General features: G+C 38.9%; 1 protein-coding gene and 1 long non-coding RNA gene across 5 annotated transcripts in view; one reads left to right on the top strand and one right to left on the bottom strand.

The window, feature by feature from the left end:
* The first annotated feature begins 5478 nt into the window (after positions 1 to 5478).
* Dsg4 (desmoglein 4) overlaps positions 5479 to 24911 on the top strand; it is a 37207-nt gene continuing 17774 nt past the window's right edge. Inside the window, exons 1-8 of one of the 2 annotated variants that reach the window (XM_063231805.1) lie at positions 5479 to 5749; positions 15323 to 15358; positions 17079 to 17210; positions 18969 to 19124; positions 19455 to 19599; positions 21490 to 21656; positions 22209 to 22343; positions 23127 to 23312. In XM_063231805.1, coding sequence (XP_063087875.1) covers positions 5702 to 5749; positions 15323 to 15358; positions 17079 to 17210; positions 18969 to 19124; positions 19455 to 19599; positions 21490 to 21656; positions 22209 to 22343; positions 23127 to 23312 — 1005 coding nt within the window. In that variant the 5' untranslated portion in view covers positions 5479 to 5701. Of the gene's footprint in view, positions 5750 to 14997; positions 15134 to 15322; positions 15359 to 17078; positions 17211 to 18968; positions 19125 to 19454; positions 19600 to 21489; positions 21657 to 22208; positions 22344 to 23126; positions 23313 to 24911 lie in introns of those variants that run through there. The other variant, XM_063231806.1, reaches the window with a different exon arrangement.
* Positions 8843 to 14809, bottom strand: LOC134471800 (uncharacterized). Of its 3 annotated transcripts, none has more exons than XR_010041460.1 (4): positions 14570 to 14809; positions 13618 to 13746; positions 13286 to 13494; positions 8843 to 11021 (listed from the first exon to the last, which is right to left on the bottom strand). It is a non-coding gene; the product is annotated as an uncharacterized LOC134471800 (long non-coding RNA). The 3 variants fall into 3 exon arrangements; XR_010041461.1 differs by having other exon boundaries at positions 13334 to 13494; XR_010041459.1 differs by lacking the exon at positions 13286 to 13494.

Raw genomic sequence — 24911 nt, 5'->3', positions numbered from 1 at the left:
TGCTCGAGAAATTTTGAAAGAATATCATTCAAAGAGACAAGTATAAAGTAATTTCCTTATAAAATATATCTAATTTTAATCTGCCAAAATCCAGGAAGGGAAATAGATGAAGCCATTGTAATGCCCAAACTAAATTAACCTACTCATAGAAACAAACTGAGTCAGCTCTTAGACTTTAACTCTTCATTCTGGTAAGAATATGATTGTCTGACTATTGACAAGCTAGAATCTATAATTAGGGGTAAGCTGAAAAAAAGATTGTAGCTTTTACAACAATAAAAATTGAAAATAGTAAAAATGAAGGTATTGAAGATTTTCAATAAATGATAGCAAAGCCATGATAGTTTTACTCTACTAGGCTCCATAAAACCAAGTAAAAATAGTAAGTATATTCAGAATAGAAAATAAAGTCATCTTCAAAAGAATTTTAAAGCAATAACCAAATCCTCCACCCAAACACACACTTAATACAAACACCCATCTGCTACAACTGAAGAAGTTGTGCCCAAACTAGAAAGGTCTAGAGCTAGTGAATAATCTCTCCAGATCTATCTGAGTTGCTATTGTATGAATACTTGTGCTCTCCCCAAAGCGATGATATGAAAAGATGAGGATTTTAGGAGCTGATTAGGTCATAGGGCAGAACACTCATGAACAGGATAATTACTTTGATAAACTAGGCTTACCAGAGTTCATCACCCCTTCCACCTCACAGGCACACAGCAAGAAGGTGCCTTTTGCGTACTCAGGGCAGCCCCTTCCTAGGTGTTGAACCTGCTGGAATGTTCACCTGGGACTTCTCAGCTGCAGAAATAGAGAAATAAATTTTGATTTTTCATTAGCGATTCGACTTCTGGTATTCTGTTTCAGGAGCCCAGATGCCATAAGGCAAGAGTAGAGGTGTCTCTAAAAGTAACCCAATCCTTCAGAATTTACAGACGTAAGAAAACTACAAAATAATCAGAAGACAGTCATATAGAACACAACTTCATGTCACTGATCAGGAGGGAAGAGAAAGTTGAAGGACAAACTCCCCAAGATGTCACCTTCATTTTCTCTAATTAAGTCGTGTGAGCTTATAAATTAATAATATCAGTAACACAAGAGAAAAATGGAAAACCAACATAAACAGGTCACATAGGAAGAAATGGAAAGGACCAACACCTCCCAGCGGCCTCCGCACATTCACAGACAATGATTTCACAAAAAGAAAATGTCCTTCTTTACCAGAGTAAGAAGTTTCTATTTCTTGCGTTATAAATGCCCATTTCACAAGGCCAGGAAATCACCCATCCCGATAGCTCTGACCTTCCTCCTGAAACCCAGGATTACCTGGAAAACACACTGAGAATGAATAATTCTTGGTCTCATCCTCAGAAACTCCAGTTCAGTAAATCTAAAGCCAAGAAATCTCTGTTTTCTACCTACTGACCCAATAAATACATTTCAAAAATCACTGTCTGTCTTTTAAACTTATAATAAGATTTCTTCCCCAAACAACCTGAGATGCCCAGTTCCTGAATCTGAGTTGCCCCATTGTACCACTCTGCCCAGGAGGGCTTTGCCAGTATCCTCAAAGTAACCAGAGTGACACTTGAGCGATCTTCACACTGAGGTGGGACACCACTGTCATAGTCAGGTGCCAGGAGAGAGACTAGGATGACAGTTTCCAAGTAAGTGTGTATCCAGTGTGTAATCAGTATGTAAGTAGTAGCACAATTTAATGCAGGTCCTGTGACTGGGTGTCCGTGTATTTGGAAGGCATTGCACACCAACGATGTGACGTCACAGACAGAATCAACAAGGAGCCTCTGTTAGTGTGGAATATGATTTTAGGGTGTAAGCCATGGTATTAACATAACTCTTTTGGAAACCGATGTTTAATCGCTGTGACTTTGAATGCCCACTAAATAGCCTGGTTGGCTGGTCCCTTGTTGCCACACATAAATTGGTTTTAATGAGGGACAGGATGTTTATCTTCAGGGCTGTCGACGAACCATCAGACATGTATACACAGCAAATATGCTAGGTCAAAACTAAGACAAGCCTGTTTACCTTTAGTCCGTTCCCCCAGGCCCAGACTAATGAAAACCTTTCTGTTTGTGTCACCTCTAGAAACTACTGCACTACATTTGACAAACATAGTTTAGGACCGTAAATATTTTTGCATTTCCTCTCCTCTAACACCTGCCTTTAAGAAATATGCTTTACTACTTCCGTAATACCTGACAGTAGGCCTATACTATGAAAATTTGATGGAAAACTTTGCCCTAAAATGTCCGTACCTTTGCCTATGTAGATTACATTTCTTTTTTTCAAAGAGAATGTGTACTGGCACATATTAAATTAGCTATGGTGTAACTTTGAAAAATACAAAAGTCAAAGTTATCACTGTGTTCTAGATGGCTGTGATGTGTGGAATGAAAATATTCTGCTATTTGGGACCATATTACAGGAGAAAAACAGTAATTAAATATTTAGAGCATCCCTGAAGTTCAAGGTATAGTTTTACCTGAGCAAATGAAATGTTCCTGCTTGGCTATCAAAGATTAATAGTAAGAAGAACCTACTTTAAAAATTCTCTTCCATGAGAATTCTTATATAAACAACTATTTAACTCAGTTGTTCAGCAATATTCTCTTATGAGAATTTTTATATAAACAATAACTACCTGTCGCAATTGTCCAGCAATGTTTAAAATATGGGAAAAAATTTAACTAATAACATTTAGTCATCAACTATTTTGCCTTTGCATTGTAGATAATACTGGAAAGCAGCTTGGTATTTGTATAAATGGACTGTGAAGCAGGAGGTGACATTCCTACCTTCCTTTTGGCCTCCCTGGGGTACAGCTATAACAAGGATTAAAGAGAAGGGAGATGAGATTGGGTTATACAATCTCCATATGGTATCTTTAGGTATTAATATTCCCTGCTATTTCCAGAATGACTGGAGGTACTCAAGAGAAACAGAAGTAGCTGTTCAATACCTACTTGAGCTCAGAATCCTGACCAAGCTTTGTTGCTAGGATTGTATGTCAAGATCATGCCCACAACTTTCCTAAAGAATAAGTACAAATTAGATGACGGGCTAGCAGGTGGTCATTTCTTGGTTGTTACAGAATTTTTTACATTGCTTGCCACAGAGTGGATATGACTTGAGTGTGCCATCCAGAGGCTGATGTGCTGCAAGTGAGATCCCAGTGCAGTGGCACAGAGGAGCCAATACTTGTAAGAGGGGGAGACGTGAGGTCACTGGAGGTCCCATCCTTGGAAGGCGTTAATGTGCTTCTTGGGCAACCTTCACTAGCTTCCAAGGGAGAGAATTGTCATAGAAAGAGCAGGGTGTCTGCTGAATCCTGTCTGCAGATGATAACAAAATCAAACCAGACAAAACAGAATAAAACCAAACCAAACCAAGCAATAAAAATGACACGAGGCTTTAAAACAAGATAACAGGGCATTTAACAGTGGCTGTCACCTTCAGAAAATGGTCTCAGATATAAGCTTTCTATCCACTGAGAAACAAGGAGAACTTCTCTCCATATCCCTCAGCCCCACAGAACACCAGCACTATTACAGAAGGTACAACTCATGAGCAGGAAAAACTGCATGCTGGTTTGACACACACGTAAAAGACAAATTTTCTATGATAAATACAACCGTTGCATCTCAAACTTCCCCCTCCAACGCCTGCTGGAAAAATCATGAAAACAAAAAATGATGAACGTTTAGTCGGATATAAAAATGTTACAAAATAATTTGTTTAAATAATTATTTCCTTGAGCATAACTTTTCCTAATTGTTTAAAGGACGAGCTAGCACACAATGAACAGTAAGTTAACAATTCACTCAGTGAATGTAAGCTACATTAGCATTCTAGATTCTCTGTCACCAAATCAGTGTCAGCCCAAGTACTAGTTCTACTGTTGAAATCACTGAAACCAATACAAACTACTGCCAATTTCAAATCAACTTTTTATGTCTTTCCAGAGATATTTGTTGAGACACTGCAGTTAGGACTCTGATTAGAAATCTTTCTTTAAAATTCTCTCTTGAGAGACCAGGAATTTAGCTCAGGTGGCACAGGACCTGCCTGGCAAGCATAAGGTCCTGAGTTTGATGCCAGGTACCCCCCAAAACCAAAATTCTCTCCTGCTAAGCCATACTACTTTGAATAACCTTGGGGACTACCTGAAGAAGTATCTCAAATAGCAAATGTGTGCGGTATGTATGTTAATTTAGCAGATATTTCCAAATTTAAGAGTTTGGCATCTCATACAGCTCTGTTCACACATTGCCTTAATGTACCAACCATTCTTCTCCAGTGCCTAAATAAAATTTCCTTTCCTCTTTCTCATAAATATCCCCAACTTATAATCCATTTTTCTTCATTTTAGGAAACAATGCCAGCCCTCTAATTGTCTAGAATCTTTCCTTTGCTTCCAAAAATGTCCAGCTAAGTTTCTCAAGAGACCAAGTGCCACTTAGCATGCATTCCGTCTCTAGAGTCCGCCTTGTCTCTGAATTACAGTGCTGGGCAGGAAAGCAGCAGCCTTCCTTTGAAATTCTCCAACAGACCTGGGTTAGCAATTAGAGAACATTTAACTGCATTTTCTTTTAATGTTTGTTGATGCTTCAGCCAACCTGCAATTTCTCATGAGGATACTTTGCACCCGATCCAAAACCCATACAAACAACGAGGAAAAGAGAAACTTAAAAAGGAAAAGTATATCAAAAATATCCAGATGCCGTACTGGCTTTCTGTTTTTCTTCAATTTTCAAGTTTCCAAGTGTAGCTTCTCCTTAGTAAACATTTGTGGTGGTTTAAAATGTGTCTCTCAGTCATGTTACAGATTTTGTTAATCACTGAAAATGCCATGAGGTATGAAGAAACTCTGTTGTTATTTTAAAACAATTCCACAAATACAGTATCACAGAGGTTCAATTATATGTTCAGGTGAAAGGTGTCAAATTTGGCAACAAATACACTGGAACTGGTTACATTGGAGTTTTCTTCAATTTAACCATGCTATTCCAGAACATCTTTAAAATTGAGATCATAGTTCAACTATAGAACTTGTTTGAAAGGGAACCAGGAGTTGGCTAAATAAGAGAATTCGTTATTGTTTCCTTCCCTCTATGCAACCCATTCGGTCTGCCACCCTTTCACGATGCCCTCTGCTGAAAGTGTCGTTCCCCGAGGTTCATTCTGTAGTGGACGTGTGTGTGTATGTGTTGTCAGTATATGTAATTTTGCTTTTACAATGTTGGCAGTAAGAAGCAGCCTTCTAATTTTATTCAGCCTGATGATAGGCCCTAGCATTTTAATTATTTTTCATGTTGTGAGTAATTTATTATTCATTGGGTATCTTCCCTGTAAATCTTGCCCTCACTCTGTAAGATTTTTCTTTGGTGTCCAACAAAGGGTTTCATTGCAATAAGAATGAAGGTGTGTCTATGCTCTTACCCAGAGCCCAAACAATGCCAGCCTTCCAGATGAGCCCAGGAGTTTGGGGTGGGGAAACAGAGTCATTAGAGAATATCTTCAGCCCTCGGCCCAGAGAGCAGCAGAGTCACCACTGATGCCTTCCTAACACGGCATCCACAAGAAACCTTCCTGCACAGCCTAATTCAAGGCCGAGAAGACCAGGACTAAAGTTGAATCTCCGCAGTGTCGTGTGCAAGGGATACTCAAAGCAATGGATTGGCTCCTTTTCAGAAACATTTGCCTCCTGGTCGTTCTAATGGTAAGTAGAATTTAAAGGCTTGGGGGAGGAAATGCCGGCTTTGAGGTCTTGTACCTTTTGTTCACTATCAGGTTTTCTGTACGGGACTTGTTCCATTTTTAATCCTCATTCTGCAAAAAGTTGTCTAGGAGTTCAGCCACCACTGATTTCAAAACATCCTGGTGCTTGCAGGAACCAAATAACATAGATCAACCAAGTACAAATGTAATTGAATTAGACACAGTCTCAGAGACACACTTAATTCAGATAAAATGCAAGGTTAATTCTGAAGTTCATATTGGAAATAAAATTCTGGTTCCATCATTTTATACCTAAATCAAGCAGATTGTTGTAAAAATTCCCAGTGCAAATGGGCCTGAAATTTGGAGGCAAGTTGTCAAGCCCATTTTTTAAACAGTTTTCCCTGTGGGTTTCTTTGAAGGCAGACAGATGTCAACTATATCAAAATTACCTTGCTCTAATGATGAAATACTTAAATCATATTATTAAAACACTCCATAGTGCAAGAAAGAAGTGATACATCCCATAAAGCAAGCACAGAATTTGGGGTTTATATTATTTTCTTTCAACCTTGCAGTACACAAGTTCAAATTATGACCCTTGAAAAAAGCAAGGCAGTAGCTTCTATTTCTACATCCTTGGAGGGATTAAGATCTGGTTGATCAATTCAAACTATTGCAAATTCAATTAGAAGAGCTTATTTCAAGAATTAATCATGGCTAGTTTGGATTAGCTTAGACTAAGTGCACTGATGATAAGATGACAGAAGAAATCAGTGAAAATACACTTAAAATTTTTTTAAAGATAAAAAAGATTGTTAGGAGAGTATACACATTTTTTCCAAGCAAATCAAGACAACACACATGTAATTCTCCCCAGAGTATTCCCAGGAGTGCTATGACCTAACATTGGAAAATGATGTCCATGCTGCCCTCAAGCAAGTAGCATGGCACCAACCCATCGGAACAGGAGTTCTAAAGGAGAACAGCAGGGCTGGGGCAGTGAGAGTTATTCTTCTAGAGTTTAAGTAGCTATAAATTCAAGAGCCGTGCGGGAGCTCCACACTGCCAAAGCCTTTTCCAACTTTAAGAGCTAGGTTATTCAACAGGACCAAATTTTTTATATAAACCAAAAAAATACCAAAAAGAAGTGTGATGTCCTGTTATAATAATGCTCTTTTATTTACCAAATTAAAAAGCTCCTAAAGAAAGAGGCAGGAAATATAATTAAAGACTTGATCTCTAATAGAACTGGTAAGATACCAGTATATGCTTCTTGTTATACTTCTCCAGTAGGATGTCTGTGTTTTTCTCAATAAACTTTTTTTTTTCCCTGCAAAGAAAACTGCATGGGTAACTATTTAGAAACAACTTATAAACAGTGAATTTTACCTCCTATTGCTTTCTGCATAGGCATGTTTTATGATAATATTATTTAATTAAAGAGTTAATCTGTCTTCTCCTTGATCTTAAAAGAGCACTTCAGAAGGTTCTCAGGCCCTCCTTCTGGTAGTATTAATCTTAGGGGTTTTGATTACTTAGCTTTTCCCCACTTCCCACTGACACTGAAGAATTTATTTTTGATATTTCATGGTAATTTTGCTAGACACAGGTTCTCAGGCATTTCTAATAGACCCTTTAAGAGGACAATTAATAAGACCGGGAGCTAGGGCAATAATTAGTAACATCCAGGAAGTAAAGAGTCATCACTTCCAGCATATTTCAAGATTGAGACAAATGCCAGAAAAGTTGAAAGTGCTGCTGATGCGGATACTGTAGACAAATAGGTCCGCCTCCTGGTCTTTAATCGCCTGCATTTGAACTCTGTCCCCTTTTCATCAAGGAAATCAAAGCTTCTCGGGGCATCATGGCAGCGTGCACTGATGAGGGTGTGACCACCTCTCGGAGACTCACCAGGACGTTGTGTCAGACACCACTCAACCACAGCGTACTTTAAACAAAGTTTTGACGGTGTTAACCAATAAAAGGTAGCCCAGACTCCAGGTTTCAATAGGGTGTTTCATTGTATCAGAAGTCCGCTGGCAAGTTCTCCTTCCTCCATGTGCTCATTACATACTTCTGCTGTAAGCCGCAGGAGGAAAGGAAGTCCCATGGACACTCAGCCAAGACTCAGCTGTCTCGGGCTTGAGTCACCGCTCCCCTTGGAAGTGGCCCTAGGGGTTTTATTGTACCCCCTGGAGAATTTGTGATGAGACACATCACTCAGTCTCTTCCACTGTAGAAACTGTGATTTTTCTAATTATCACTACTTAATACTCATGTAAAGGAAGCTCCTGTCTGGCTCCTGGGTATCATTTGCATAAATTTGGCTGGAGAATCTAGAAATTTAGATAATGCTATGGGTTGTTTACATTTTACTGGGGAAGAATTACTGGAGACAGAACAGTTATTAGCTTAATGAGACCTATATTTCATTGAGTTAATAAGATCCTTAAAAAGCCACTGATCAGATAAAAAGTTTTGCCCACCAAGGTGACTTATTCATGCTACATAAGAAATATAAACCCTTCAGTTAATTATTTTGATTCTTAGTTTAAAAAAATAATAAGATAAGGGAGGCTGGGCGTGATAGCACACACCTGTAATTCCAGCACTCAGAAGGCTGAGGCAGGAGGACTGCTGGGAGTTCAAGGCCAGCCTGGGCTACATAATGAGTTCAAGGCCAGCCTGGACTGTGCAGGAAAACCCTGTCTCAAAAAAAAAAAGTCAAGGATTAAGCATATAGATATTATCACTGTAAACTGGAAACAGTCACTGCAATTTAAAAACGTATTCAGAAGTAACCTAGCCTGTTTTCAATTTAGTTCTCACACAAAACAATATAATTCTGAAAAATAGCAAAGATATTTGGCTTTGTTTATTTCAACAGGCAGATTTCTAGAAATATAACGATACAAGGCACATTATCTGATTTGATTTTTATTTCTAGTAAATATAATAGATGTTATATATTAGATAAAGTGATAATGATTGGTGTAGTAGCACTTATTACAGAAACTATGTAATCACAGGTGGACGCTAATGACATGGAAACTAACGTTACCTCTGTTACTTTTACATACACATATGCAGCCAAGCAATTTACATATATATTTAATATATTGAATAAGTATAAAATATGCAATATGTATTAATATATAAATGTATGTCATGTATTAAGGCAAATAGACAAAGCTATATTTATATTTGGAATTTTTGTGTAAATATGTTTAATACATTTTATGATATATATTATATAAGTATGAAGTACAGATATAAAAGTATACATATTTTAAGTGAAATAGACAAATACATATTTTTGGCTTCAAAATGCTATAAAGCCCATGGCAGAAATTTCATGTAACAAGATTTATATCCCAAGAGGTGGCTAACATTCTGACTATACTACAAATTATAACTTTGTAGTTTGTTCCATTATATGAACCCGCAGCACTGCAAGATAAAATCCTACCCTAGAAATAGCTCACGGCCTTGGGACAGCTTTTTAAAGATGCTCCTCTGTTTTAGAAGAATTCTGATCCCTCGAAGCCTGGCTTGGCGTACCCTTGCTGGCACCTCCGGACCAGGGGGGCTTCTCACTGGGCAGGGGAGCCATGTTGACCGAGGCACAGCGCCACTTCCTGTTTCCCAAGTGGGTCCACAGTGGAATTCCCCACTCAGTCACCAGAGCAGCTTTGATGACAGGGTGTGTGAGGAGAGAGACCGGAGAAGGCCTCCCATATTACCTGCATGGGAAACATTTGCCCTTCCTTTCTACACAGAAAATTACATGGCTTGCAAACTAAAATGCCATTACTTGATACACCTTCAATTACAAACAAAAGTGTTATAATTAGGCTTGAACTTGGCATCCCTATTGGATCCCTAGGAAGATGCCAACTATTTTACTCAATAATTTTTATGAGCATTATTCAAGAGGTAACTGCTTATTAATAAGTTGGTCCTAGGTATGCAAATGAGTTCAAAACTGACTTCAAAAAGATAAGTCACAGAGATAAAGCTTCCATATACACTCAGTATATAAGGAATTCATGCTCAGTAGCTACCAAATACAGTCAGGTTGTAAAGTATCCATGTGTCTGCTAATACTGCATTGAGCTCAGGTAACAACTGAGGTTCCACCTATTGTATATGAAGCCATTCTATTCTCTCTAGCAGCATTAGAAAAGAAAACAAAGCTAGAAAATTTTCTTCAATTTGCTGAGTTGCATATGCATATTCTATTATTCCTTTTGAAATATAACTATCATAATAACTCAGGACTTGTCTTACATACAGAAAACTTGGTTTGTCCCATTTTTTTAACCTATCAAATTTTTCTATTAATAAAGGAGTTTAGTTTCTAACTTACATTTCTTACCAAGTCATTCACCGTATTTTCCACCCATGGTTATGCATAACATTAATGTGGTTAATGCTCTTCAAAATGAACATGAGTACTTTGAACTGAGAAAAACAGGAGTTGGTTCTCTGGAGTAAAGTCTGTCATATTATCCATCTACTACCGTAAACTAAGAAAACAGTGTCAACAAAATCCCTGCAAGATATACAGAAGTATTTTCATTTAACATTTTTTTTTCAAATGTTCAGGAGAGACATGGGTCAGACAATCCATCATTGAGACAGTCCAGATCTGAAACCTTTCAAAAGTACCAGAATCAACTCCCTTCCCACTTTGGGCCCACAATTTCTTTTACACTGTCTCATACATTCTGGTATATTTTTTGTCCTTTATCTGCTTCTCCATCTTCTAACACATAGCTCTACCTAGACATGAAGTAAGCAAATGTGCATGTTTATTTTCTTATTTTCTTTTCACATTGTCTTTCTCACATAGCCTGCAAAGGTTCTGTTCAGATTTATTCTATGCAGTTTATTCTAAGGACTCCCACAGAAAAAGAAATGACAAAATACCCTCTCATCGAGGAGGTTCTCAGAATTACACTGCCTTTAGGTTAATGCATATCTGCCCAGATCATTTTCTTCATCGACAGCAGGTACCTCCAAATCCCTTTCTGGTTTCTGCACTGGCGATGACTATTCAGCCAACTCCACTCTGCATGGGTGCCTTCCAGGCAGGCTCTCAGGACAATCGATATCGGAGTGCAAGGTCAGACCCATTTGTGCTCTAAACAGGTGACATTCACAGGCAAATGGTGTCTCCAGGAGTTGTCCAGGTAGCTTTATAGTTCGGGATTTTTGAAATTGTGCTACTTCATATATTTTGGGAGCGCAATGTCATTTCATGTTTCCTGCAAAAGATCAATTCACAGATGATTCCTGGAAAGTGAGGAGCCCACAGACAGTGCTCAGGACCTCTTTCCAAGCCTCCAGTGTAAAACCAGCTGGTTCCTTCAAGGAGACCTGCATTTACAATAACAGGACTTGGGGGGCTTGGCTACGTTGCCCTCACCAGGAAAGCCAGCTAAGCAGGAAACAGGGAGCAGGAAGTGTACCGCAGAGGCCTCCACCAGGCATAGCACAAGTCCCGTTAAGTGACAACCCTTCCCTGGGTCCAGTACTGCACCTTCCCTGGCCTAGAAAGGAAACATCGGAGCCAGTGAAAGGATAGAAGGAGGTTGTTACAGTCAAGGATTCTTAGAGCTACTTTGTCTAGTTCTTATATGTCGGCTGAATTGGCTCTGTAGTCAGGACAAGAGCCAGGTCAAAAGAATTTAAAATACTTTTTCATCTCTTTGAAGTAAAGACAAGTATGGTTTGTGTGGCTAATTTCAAGTCTTTAAAAATGATCGATTAGTGGTTTTATATGACAGGGAATACTACAAATGCACACTCTAAAGCAGGAGAAAACTCCACTGCGCTTCCTATCGCAGATGCACCAACCATTGGAGAATCAAGCCCTCCCTTCCACACTGTAGTTCTATTTGGATCAGAGCTTGAAGAATCGGGCTGGGGGATGTGTCCCAAGTCACACTGCTGGTAAAGGACAGAACCCAGACCCACACTTGTCTCGTCTGCCTTCACGTCTAAGCAAGTTGTCTCTTAACCATATTGCTTTACAAGGATATTGCTTTTAATGGAGCCAAGTGGTACTTTAAGCCTAAGAATTTGTGTTTAAATGCACATCAATTTAAGAAACTTGCATCTGCTTAACTACTATTCCAATGATTGTCTTGAACTGAGGAACATATTTCAGTGAAATGCTGGAGCATTCAAAGAGTGTCAATGCACAGAGTTTTAAAGCCACCAATTTTCAGATCCTCAGCTTAGTGGTAGATGAGAAATAGATGATATTTGATAGATGGATAGATAGACAGACAGACAGAATGATAGGCATTCTTCTTTAAATCAACCTACCTGAGCATCCAGTTAAACCAAACAGACTCTCCTCTCCTAAATCCTTCTTTTAAAAAAATCCTACTCACACCCATGGCAATATTGCTAAATAGCACTGCAACTGATTGTAAAACTATCTGGCTCACCAAAATAAAAGATAATTCAAAATACACTATCAGTATTAAAAGAAAGAGAACTGACTCTTAAACTCTGAAATCTTTTTGCCACTTATATTTGTTTTCAATTATTTGTTTTCCACGAAATTAAAAGAAGACATACTAATCACTGATAAGCCCTTTAAAATTCATTTAAAGGCTAAATTACTTTGCAGATTTGGGTCACTTAATTCAGAATAAGAAAAACTTAAGGACACCAATTTTAAAAATCTTCCAATATCATCTATAAATATAAACATCCTTTAAGGACTATAGTCCTCATGGAAATAAGCCAAACAAAAACAGAATTGGTGCTGAGACTTTAAATTCTGAGTGGTATTTATTCACAAATTATTGTTTTAAAATTCCATCTCTTTACATTTTCAATCCATTTCTACTTTCTATATTTAAATACAATGCATCAAAATTTCCATAATTTCTGTAGTGTTCACTATGAACATTATTTGCTGCTTTGTGTAATTGTAAAGCTAACCCAATCCATTGGTTCATTGATGGAACTCGAATACAGGAATGCAAGGAGAATGAAAGTGAAATAAATTCCAACTTGTAAAGAACTTCATTTTGTACTTTTTTTCTGATAAATGACACTAGGCAACAAATGACAATGGCATTTAGATTGTATCTGCTACATTTAAAAGTGATTAGACAATTGTATTTTAATATATCAGCCAACACTTGCATTAGTTTTAAATGTCATCCTTTGCAAACTTTCGATCTCATGACAAATTTTAGCTGTCAATGCAGAAAGATTTGAGGAAGCATGCCTTTTTTTTTCAGATTTTTTTAACATTTCATTTTTAACATTAGGAGTATTAATAGAAACATCAGTATCTTCTCAGAGCACAGAGCATAATTATAGGCGGCTAAAATTCAAACAAATACAGAAAAGTTTGGCTAAGAATTATCAGTAGAGTAGTGACTTGGGCCCCTTCTCTGCTGCTATTTTAATACTCCATCAGTGGCTCCCGATATAACTTCGCAGGCTTGCTGTGAGCAGGCAGAAACCGGGGAGGGAATGTGTTCCTCTACAGAGTAAAAATTACCTGCCCCATCTCCAACGCAGTTATGATCAGAAGCCTGCTAGGACTCACCATCACTTCTTGTTTCAAGTTCAAATGACACTCATGGGTGGATTACATCTCTGAGGTCACCCGGCTCTGCTTGTGCTCACCAACGTGGAGGGAGGGACAACGTAATGACACTACTGTGCCCTTCAGGCCTGAGACAAGGTCCACAAGGGGGAAAGGAAAAACTGGAGAGAACATCAAAGAGGAGAGAGGAAGAAGGAGCAGAGGAGGAAAAGAGAGACAAGTGTGAACGCGAGGGCGAGGGCAGGGAGATTCATATTAATAAAGCTCACCAGGTTGGCACTCACCAAGGTCAGCTTCGGGGGCCGCTGTAGGACATGCTACCAGCATACTGGTGCTCAGTCACTCTGTGTCCCACTGAGCAGCATGAAACACCAGCCCCAAGCGAGGTACAAGGCGGCTACCAACGCATATGTCTGTAGGAATTAATTGACATGGAACTCTTTACCACAGTAATCACTGAGAGCAAAAAAACAAAGCACAAAATCGCTTGTATTTCTCTCTTAATAACTCATTTCCTGATTTCTGCAGTTTGAACTGTGTGATTTGCACAAGTTAGCACTGACCTTCTCAGCTCCCATTTTTCTGACCTTCCCATAATACACCAAGCACTCGCTATTCCTCCTTCACCTAACTCAACACTCACTTATTCTGCCTCCTTTCTGAATACTTCTTGCTACTTTCCTAGCTAATCTCTTTCCATTCCCAAATTCTGTTTCTTTACCAGCCCTCCTCCTCACCCCTGCACTAAGAATCTGCTCTCACCCACACTGCATCCTATGAGCACGATCTTAGCCTGGCCACCCTCTCTGTATGTAGACTTCTCCCTTCTGTTCCTTTCACAAAAGTAAGTACTCCCACGAGATTCTGTTCTGTGCTGGCTTCCCTTATCTGCTCGGTCCTGTTTCACTGAGTGCCCTCAGTTTCTTCAACTTCAAATAATACTGTTTTGGAAAAACGCACTTTTTCCGATTTTCTATCCTAGATATTAGACAGATGCTGAAGGTAAATAGAACAGATGTAAGCCATCAATGTCCCTCCATCATGGTCTCCAGCTGCATTTCCTTTCTGTTAACAGTACTCCCTGTACCCCGAATGATGAGCTAGATCCCTGCAATCATCGGCTCTCCTTCCCCAAACCCCTCAGTCCAGGAACCCTCTCAGCACCCCTCTGGTGACTTCTCTGCCCTGCTCCACGGCCCCTCCTACACCCAGGTTCATGTGCTGGCTATATCTTACCTAAGCAAGTGCTAATTCTTTGATGTCTCCACTTCAAGTGCTTTCTCTTGTCATCCTCCCTTCATATAAATGACATGTTTTACAGACCATGATTTCGTCACTTCGTTTTCTATCCAAAGAAGTCCAAACAGCCTAGCCTGGGGTGGAAAGCGCTTCCAGTCTAGCCCTACACTGACTGTCTGACCTCGTCTCTCACGGTGCCTCTCCCCCGGGCCGCTAATTGCACCAGATCTGCAGCACCCTCCGAAATTTTGTGCCCTTACACCTGTGTTCTTGTTTCACGCCAGCTGAAAAGTCTCCATCAACTCCTCTTATTAAATCAGCTGCACCCACAGAACCTTTTGAAGTCCCAGCTCTCCTCAGAGGCCTGGCTGAGCTCCACCCTGACAAGCAGAGTTCCCTGCGCTTCCCCGCCCCCCGCCCACGTGTGTCTCTGTTGAAGCAGGTGTCCTAACTGCCTTGCTGCAGAAAGTCACGTTTGTCTTCTCTGAAGCTTTAAAAGCCTCCACAAAGAGTGTAATGATGATGTACTGCACACATATACTAATACAAATAAAAATTAAAGTAAGTATTAAAAATGTAAAAGTTTTTTGAGGGTCGAAAGCCTACCTATTCATTTTCTATTATTCATGTCAATTTTACATTTTTAACTAAATGCATATTTAAGTTCATAAAAGAATATTGCCAATGCTGCTGTGATGCTGGTTTTGTAGATTATGTGAATGTATGCTAACACTGTGCCTTTTCTAACAGGTGGTGCTGGAAGTAAACAGTGAATTTATCGTTGAGGTAATGTATAATAAAACTATTTTCGCTACTTAAAATTAAAAGAGAACAGCATGCATTAAACATTAGAATATTTGAAAACATAATCATCCAGGTAAAAGTTAAGGGGAAGGATATAAATCAAGCTGAAATAGCAATAGTAAAACCCCTCCTTCTCAAATTTTTATACTTTAAGATCAGGGCTTGGGCAAGTCAGTATCTCTGTAACTCTCACTCATAAAACTAGGATAGTAGCTTATTTAAATGTTTCCCAGTCTATGCAGTCTGGTGGTGTACATCTGTCATCACAATACTTGAGAGGCTGAGACAGGAGAATCACAGTGGATCTGAGGCCAGTCTGGGGCACATGGTGAGCTCAGGTTACCTGAACTACATGAAAGACCCTGTCTCAAAACATAAAAAAGAGTTTTCCAACTTCTATCAAAATAAAAGTAGAAAAGAAACACTTTAAGGAAGGAATTTTTTTAGACATATCTATAAGAAACTAGTCTATGAGTAAAGGAAAGATACAAAACTTAAAAACACATAATTTCAATTAAATAAACCAACAGGAAATCTGCTGGCTTTTAGAGAAGGACACAGGAAATAAGACTGATGTCCTTTATGGTGCTTAATTTTATAATGGCAGTGAAATTTTTATTTTGATCAACTCAAGTCATTGGAGAAAACAAAATTACATTTCTAATTTCTTATGGCAAAATAGGAAACATATAATACATTCTGGGAAGTTGTATTAAAATGAAAGGCATAAAGGCATTGCTTCGTGAAGTAAGCTTCACGCACATGGAACTTCCCTACCCGAAAGTAGCAATTAAATAAAACCTTACCTTGAGTAAACATATAATCATGTGTATCTCTACAAAGATATTAGTACTTTCAAAAATAAATATATAATGTTTGCACGTATATACACATATGTTTATGTACGTAGTAGCATTTTGAAAATCTTTAGTAATATAAAATTGTTTAGTATCCACAACCAACAACAGAAGGCCACAAAGGGATATACTTAGCAACGAGAGACATAAATATGCCGCATCAAGAAGCCAGAGTGGTATATGCCTGTAATTTCAGCGCTTGAGAGGCTGAGGCAGGAGGAATTTTGAGGTCAGCCTGGGTTACAAAGTAAGTTCAAGGCCAGCCTGAACTGCACAGTGGAATCCTGTCTCAAAAAACAAAAATAGAAGAAGAAGCCATAGAAATGTCCATAGGACATACGAGCAGTGCCACATCACAATAGTCTTCTAATTTTGCAATAATACGTTTGGTTTCCTACCCACAGTGGTGCCCTTATCATCAGAAGAGAAAACTTCCTTCCCTAAGCACAACTTAGATTTAGGGTGAGACATTCTCACACAGAGGAGTAGCAACCTTTAGCTCCATCGACAGTAAATCCTGTCCAAGCACAGGAAAGGTGAGGTGAACCAGGCTTCTGCATGGAGTAAAGAATAGCTACCATGTACCATGAATTATTACACATTGCACACACCGCACAGAGCTAGTGGAATCCATCTGATTAGAGCTTTAGAGGTGATTCCAGTACAGTAGCAATCAGCACTGGGCAAGCTGTGTTTACTCAGGATTGAGAATTAATAAAAAGTTCCTCTGTTCCTCAAATTCAGCACCATTGTTTCTTCTGGGTGCACCTCGCAATGTTAAATCAGTATCTGTAGTAAGTGCAAGTTTTCTAACACTGTAAGAATGTGCAGTATCCTTGCTTAAGGTGAAAGAATTAGACATTGAAAACGGCACTACAACATGGCAAACCGTCAGAAGACAGAAGAGGGAATGGATCAAGTTTGCCGCGGCCTGTCGGGAAGGAGAGGACAACTCAAAGAGAAATCCAATCGCCAGGGTAAGGGGCAAAGCCCAAACAGCACAGAGGGTCCTGCACTGATAACAAATGCGTGGCCAGCAGGAAAACTGACATACTGCAAGGATGGGAAGTCCCCGCTGTCCCATATGGGTTTTGGAAAGTAGTCACTTGCTGGTAGCTGACACAGAGCAATGATGCTTGCTAACAGCATCCTTAGCAAGTAATCCTAGGAAGCAACTTGACTTGAGTGTGCCAGTGGGCTTTGGCTATTTGTTTGCAGTCTGCTCATCACTGCATGTATATGCCATAGGAAACTGATGGCAATCAGAAGACTAACTCTTCAAATAGTCATGGGTTTACCACCGTACTTGATTAACTCAAGAAAGTAGGGGTGGTGTTGAAAGTTGGCACTAGTCTCTAAATTCACAGTTAGGAGGGTATGGAAAGACCTTCACAACTCCTGGATGCCAATGAGGAAGGAAAGTTATGATGAGACTGTGTGATGAATTGATCTGTGAAATTTGCGATCCACGTAGCAGTTTAACTTTCTGTTTCTGAGCATCTTGGCCTGGACCACTGTAAAAACCAACAACAGGAAGATCTGCCCTGATCCCCTCCTTACACACTGACAGCAAAAGCAGAGTAAGCCTCAGCAGGGAGGGTACAGATAGAACCTCACCTCGAGCAAAGAACCTTGTGTTTTCTCAGAACTTCTCAAAGTGGAAAGATGCTTTTAAAGTATGATTTTCACTTAGTGTATAGTTAGACTTTTATGGGCATATCCCTTTTTTTATTTGCACTCTGGAGAATTTTCTTCTATACGTAAAAAAGACTCTTTAGACAAGACCTGAGCTAACTGAAATTGTATTTTCAGCTGACTTTAATTCTTGGTAGATGCTGGGGTGACAAGTCCTAATATTTTTACCAGGTGCATTCATCTTTAATATGTGAATGAGCAATAGATACAAAGTCATCAAAACGAAACCCATGTGGCAGCATATTGGTTATGAAATCTATCAGACAGAAACTAAGCATGGTGACCCATGCCTAGGCCAGCACTCTAAGGGTAGAGGCAGGAGGACTGCAAATTCAGGGTCTACCTGAGCAATTTAACAACTTTACAAGGCCTTTAAATCAAAATATGAGCAAATAAATAGGCTGAGAAGGTAGCTCAGTGTGAAGACCTTGGTTTTTAACTCGTAGTGCTGCAATATTCCACATATTATAACTAACACATAGTGATATTATGTATTATATATCATGTATTTGGCAGAATAGTGATGCATTAGAAATTTTTTCCATCTCTAAACACTATTTCCCTTCTAATTTTCTTAATATAGTTATCAGTTCGACTGAGTCTCAAACTCAAGTTTAAGCAGGGTATTTATTACCATAACACAAATTTTAAAAAAGGATTAAAGGCTCTGATTTCTTTTGTCAGACTATATGCAAACAAAGAGAACTGAGCCATGTACTGTTAATAACAGCCAATCTGGGGCCACCATATGTGTGCGAGTTTGCACATACGCCTTGGACGAGGACCATATTAGGTGACCTCATGCTGCCCATGTAAAGGCTGTGTACATGTGACAGTGCTGTCCTGCCACAAACCTGGAGCAGGTCACTGTTGCAGGGTGTCACAGGACTAAGCCAGGGTGCTATATTTCAAACCAAAGCCTCTCTATCTGTGATTTCCTTTCTTTCTGTGATTTCTCTTTTTTGTGATTCCAATTGCCTTTTTATTCCAGTTCATGATCAGCTCTATGCAAGATCAGATCCTAACCATTTTTCTTGCAGATTCGCTCAGACTGCGAAGCGAGCCAGAAAATCACCTACCGCATCTCCGGGCCGGGGATCGATCGGCCACCCTACGGCGTGTTCACCATTAATTCACGGACTGGGGAAATCAACATCACCTCGGTGGTGGACAGAGAGACAACTCCGCTCTTTCTGGTAGGTCACAGCAGTGTGTTTGGATTTATTCATCCTGTTTTTCTTCTCTTTAAAAAAAAAAAGATTTCAGGACTGTGGCTTCCTTTTGATAAAACCCAGAAAACTGGAACAAATAGAAAGGAGGAGAAAAGGGTAAAAATATGTTTACTGTTTGGGATTCTCCTGTGTGTTACAGCTTCAGGTGACCAAATGCCTTGATCACGTTAAATTACTGCATGATAATCCAGTGCAAATTCAAGAGAAAATCACTTTTTCACTTTGTTCTTCCTGTACTTTCAAACCTAATTTCCTTTGTTGGAGAAAGGCAAGACTTTTTCTGACTTTCCACAGATCTACTGCCGTGCGCTGAACTCACGGGGGGAAGATCTAGAGAGTCCTCTAGAGCTCAGGGTCAAAGTCATGGACATAAATGATAATCCCCCTGTCTTCACCCAGAGTGTCTACACTGCCGCCATCGAGGAGAACAGCGAAGCCAGTAAGTAGGAAGACACCCTTCTCTGCGTCCACTACCTCCACTTCCTCTGGGCAAAGGTTTTAGAAGAATGTAATACTGGTCATTTAAAGATCAGGGGGGAAAAGCAAAGTAGCACTTTGAAAGAGTCTCACAAATTTTAACTATTTACTCAGATAGGATAGGAATATGTCTAAGATGCTAAATGTCCTCTGATTTGTAGATTTTTATGCTTGCAATTTGGCAGGTGCTTGGCATCAGAGATCACAGGATTAGTCATTAATTTAATACAAACGAGTAAGCAGCAGAAGAAACCATGAATGTTTGAAAAGGTTCTGTTCTTGTGTATTCCTCAAAATCTGTGGCTGAACCCCGCTGGGTACAGATGCATCACACACCACAGCGACCAACAAGCTACAGTCTATGCAGAAAGTAACACCCTGAGCCCCGAGCTCTGGTGTATTTGTTTCTTTTCATCCTGATTCATTTCATTTCCAAGTCTAATTCCTCCTGCTTTTTCCCTTTATAATAGTTCTCTTGCAATTCCTTTTTCTTTCTTCTTTCTTTCTCTCTCTCTCTCTCTCTTTCTGTGTGTCTCTCTGTCTCTCTGTCTCTCTCTGTGTGTCTCTCTGTCTCTCTCTCTCTCTCTGTCTCTCTCTCTCTTTTTTCTTTCTCTATCTTTCTTTCTTTTTGACACAGGGTCTCATTGTGCAGCCCAGGTTGGCCTCACAAGGATCCTCCTGCCTCAACCTCCCAAGTGCTGGGATTGCAAATGATCACTACCACACCTAGCTGAACTCTTTCCCTCTTACTTTTCTGTTTTTCTGATGTCACTCTTCCCTTTCTTTTCTCCATGCCATCTGCCTCTTTTCCCTCCAGTCTTCTAATATTCCCTCTCCTTTCAAATCTATGCCTGCCAACATACCTCTACGTACATCGTCAAGAGAAATATAGGAACAGTAAACTTTAGAAGGAAGGCCAAGGGACGGCCATGTAACATGAGGGCGCACGGAGAGGAGACTGCAGCCTCCTTTGTCACACTGCTGCTGCTGCTGTGCCTCACTCAGCACAATCGTGATGAAGGAAGAGAAGATGCCACCCATCAAGTTCAGATCCTCTGATTGGTGAATCTGAATGCTTTCTCAAAGGAGAACAGTTTCTGAAGAAAGGGCTGCAGAGCACCTCAGCAGAGACTGTGAAGCCTTCAATCCTGGATCTTTCTATTCAAGGAAGCTCTGAGTTTTTCATTTTGAGGCCAGGAAAGAAAAGAACATCTAGAACCCACTGACTCCGGAAAACTCTGTCGGGTAGACTGATGGCTTCTGGATTGGCCGGGATACCTGGTTGTGTCGCTATAAGTAATTAAGAACTGCTTAGATTCCTATGATCAAATCTTCTCTTCAATAATTACACATTTTGAATGCTTAACAAAGTGCTACTACCTTATAGTGCAACCATAATAATTATCTCTTTCTAGATGACAGCTAAAAGTATAGGAGCTCGATAAATAGTTGCAACGTTGTCTTTAACTGAACTACAATCTTGCTTAATTAAGCATTTTAAAGTAACTTCACAAAACCATGACAAAAAGAAAGCTGATACCATCACTTTTTTTCCTTTAAGTAGGCTACTGGACTTTTATTATATATTAAAGACCACTATATTTTGCTACTAGTTTTCCATTTAATCATTTAATGAGTGCAAATATTTTATAAATACAAAGAGATTCATAGAAGCAACTCACTTTGTTTTGATAATCACTGGTATATGTGAGAATTGCACTAGCATACTTGCATAGAAAATATGAACGAAATGATTCAAGAAAAAGTCAACTACTCTTTCTTTTTATGCCTAGAGATTTGATGCATTAATCCTAACCATGCCAATCATTCCCCACCCTGTCTTCATCTCTAGATGCCCTGGTGGTAAAGCTCAGTGCCACTGATGCAGATGAAGACAATCATCTGAATTCTAAAATTGCCTACAAGATCCTCTCTCAGGAGCCTGCAGGTGTGCCAATGTTCATGGTGAACAGGTACACCGGAGAAGTCCGCACGATGTCCAACTTCCTTGACAGAGAGGTAAAGCTTTCTGTGAATGAATGAAATATCTCATTGCTTCTCTGGTGTGAGAAACTGAAAGTGTAAATAAGAACCAAAACATACAATACTGTGAAATAGGAAGCAACTGTTCAAAAGGAAAGGGAGATGATGGGAAGGATGGGAAAAGAAAGAAATGAGAGAAAAAAATGATAAAATGGAAACAAATCTTTGTAAATAAAGATGGAAGAGGGGGTGAAGGAAGGGGAGGAGAATGGGGAAGAAAAAGAGAAACTAAGATATATTACATACAGGTACAAGTTCCCTATGATGAATGTGATAATTATGTATATCTAAATAGTACCAATAAAAAAATCAGTGTTGAAAACAAAGAAGCAGTGAGCCATGTGTGCTTTATTCCAATGTGAAGGAGAAAAGAAAAACTGTTCCACTCATTTTTAATGAAAATTAAAGATCAATTATGTAGATTTTATTTGACATGCATATAAAAGTAAAGACAAGTAGTGGCCTTAGTAGCGGGGTTCTGTTTAAGACAAAACCTAAGTCCTACAACTCTTTTCCATTCCAATGAAGCAACACAGTATGTACAACCTGCTCGTGAGGGGTTCAGACCGCGACGGAGCTGCCGACGGGCTGTCCTCCGAGTGCGACTGCAGAATCAAGGTCTTAGATGTCAACGATAATTTCCCTGTCTTAGAAAAAACTTCAGTAAGTTGTTACCCTTGTGATTCTCTTTTGTAAGTGTAGCTACTTGGGTTGCTTCCTGATAGTTTGTGAGCCTGGAGGGTGAATGGCTTAGCTTTGTTGTATAAACCTGGGAAATAAATATATGTCACCATTCCAAGGAAAGTTCTCTATGAAAGCAAGAGCTATCGACGCCATAAAATTTACTCACAGAAATGTGGGAATTTGTTAGCATAACTCTAGGAATAATATGACAATAGAAATATATTTGTATTTGCTTCATGACTGACTAAATTAATTCTACCAGAATTCCAAATAGTATCAAGTTTCATTTTTGTCTTTGTGCATAAAGAAATATAAAGTCCAACATAAAAGGGCCAAGTCTGGACTGCCACTTATTTTGATAACCATATATCTTGTTGATCATTCCTTTTCATGCTGTCTATGGCTGCTGTTTAGTGCAAAAGCAGAGACAAGAAGCCGTAACACTGATGTTCTTACCCATGAAGCCTAATGTATTAACTAGCCGGCCCTTTACTGAAAAAAGTGTGATTCCTTACCGAAAAGAGTGAGACAAATTAAAAATAATCAGGAAAAAGTGAAACAAAAATGGCAGTTTAAGCTACATTTTTCATGCTATATATGAAAATTAGTTTTAAAGTCATTTAATTCTTGTATTTCTGATTAGAAGTATGCCATTAATAATGGGATAAAAAATCATTTAGCTTGTTCCCATTTGATAACTATGTGTTGATGCCTTTATTCTTTTGAAAATTCAGATTATGAAACTGACCTATTTTATTGCAGTACTCAGCAAGTATCAAAGAGAACTGTTTGAGTTCAGAACTGTTACGATTACAAGCAATTGATCTTGATGAAGAGGGTACTGATAATTGGTTGGCAAAATACACAATCCTCTCTGGAAATGATGGAAACTGGTTTGATATTGAAACAGACTCACAAACGAATGAAGGCATTTTGAAGGTCATAAAGGTACAATACTTTTGAACACTTTCTTTGTATTTCATGGTAACTACTGTACATTTTGTAATAATTTTTTCCAAAGAAGCTTTAAATGACACATAGAAATATATTCTGCCTCACTGCTTATTAACAAGTAGTTCTAAGTAGGCTGCTGTGTCAATCTGAGCCTTTCGGCCCAGGAATATAATATTTACTATAAAACAAAACAAAACAAAAAATAAAAGGCTATTTTGTTCTCCTGGTGCCCAATATCTAGTTGAGAAGATAAAGCAAGCACCTCAAATTACATAATGCAAGAGAGTGAACAACATCATAAATAGTGATCAGGTGCTTTATTAACAGACTGTGATTTCTAAATGGGTAAAATATAAAATAATGAATGAGATCAAACAAGGCGAGATCTTTCTATTCACCTGAAAAGTTCTTCTGCAGGAATGTGGCTTAGGGAGTGTTTTATATCTGAGGTTGCTAATATAGAGAAAACACAAGCACATTCAGGGCCTGGTGGGTATTCACACAGGACAAAATGAGATGTCCAGTTAGAGCTGTTATTCTGAGAACTCTGAATGCTAAACTGTAGGATTTGACTTTGCACTGTACATTAATTTTGCTTAAACCACTCTATTATTTTACTTCACAGACAATAAAATCTAAGAACTTACACATTTAAAATCACAATCCAGTAAGATTCAAATTAGTACTCATATAATGAGGAAAGCCAAATGTCATGATGCAGATCTGCAATCTGCATCAGCACTGGGGAGGCTGAGACAGGAGGATCACCAAGACTTCAAGGCCAGCCTGGCTTCCACAGTCAGTTCAAGGGCGGCCTGAACTACATAGTGAGACCCAGCCTCAAAACACCAAAAAAGTTTTCCAACACTGAATTATATACCAAGAAATGCTTTGGGATATTGTCTTAAACAGAAATAACATTTTGCACTCAACTCTGGAAGATTAAAATTATGAAAATAATTATTATACTAATCAAATCCCAAGGTACTAAGAATCTAATCAGAGACAATAGCAATAATAAAGGAAGCAACTGAACCAATATGAAACCCCTGCCAAATAAAAATAGATAGGAATAAAAGAACAAGAGGTCATTTACCACATCAGTTTTTGAATAGTTCCAAAAATCAGAATTTTGTTAAACCTGGCATTGTGATTAAAAATATAAATCAGGGTAAGCAATTCTTAATGTCTCTTATCATCTTAATCACTGACTTTGCATGGTATCTATTTTTTTAATCTTTTTCATTGGTACATTTTAGATGTACATAAAGATAACATTCATCTTAGAGAGTTCTTTTTCCCCATTCCCCATCTTCCCTTCAACCCCTCTTCCCCTCCTTGTTTACAAAACCTTTGCTTCCATTTTTCTCTTCTATTCTTTTTTCCCCCTTGTGCCTTCTTTCCCTCCTTCCTCCCCGCTCCCTTGTTCCCTTTATCATCTGAACATTTTCTTCCCATTTTCCAGTATCTATATATCTTTTGTCTTTATTTATACTTTCAGTTTCTCACAGCAGAGAAACAATGCAATACTTAAACATGTTTGTCCAATTTATTTCATTTAAGAGTATGGTCTCAGGGTATATTCATTCAGCT

Source organism: Cavia porcellus, unplaced genomic scaffold (assembly GCF_034190915.1).
Source record: "Cavia porcellus strain 051 isolate PalLab524CR breed Dunkin Hartley unplaced genomic scaffold, mCavPor4.1 scaffold_20, whole genome shotgun sequence".
Classification (NCBI taxonomy): Eukaryota; Metazoa; Chordata; class Mammalia; order Rodentia; family Caviidae; genus Cavia; species Cavia porcellus.
This window is presented reverse-complemented; position numbering and strand designations above follow the sequence as displayed.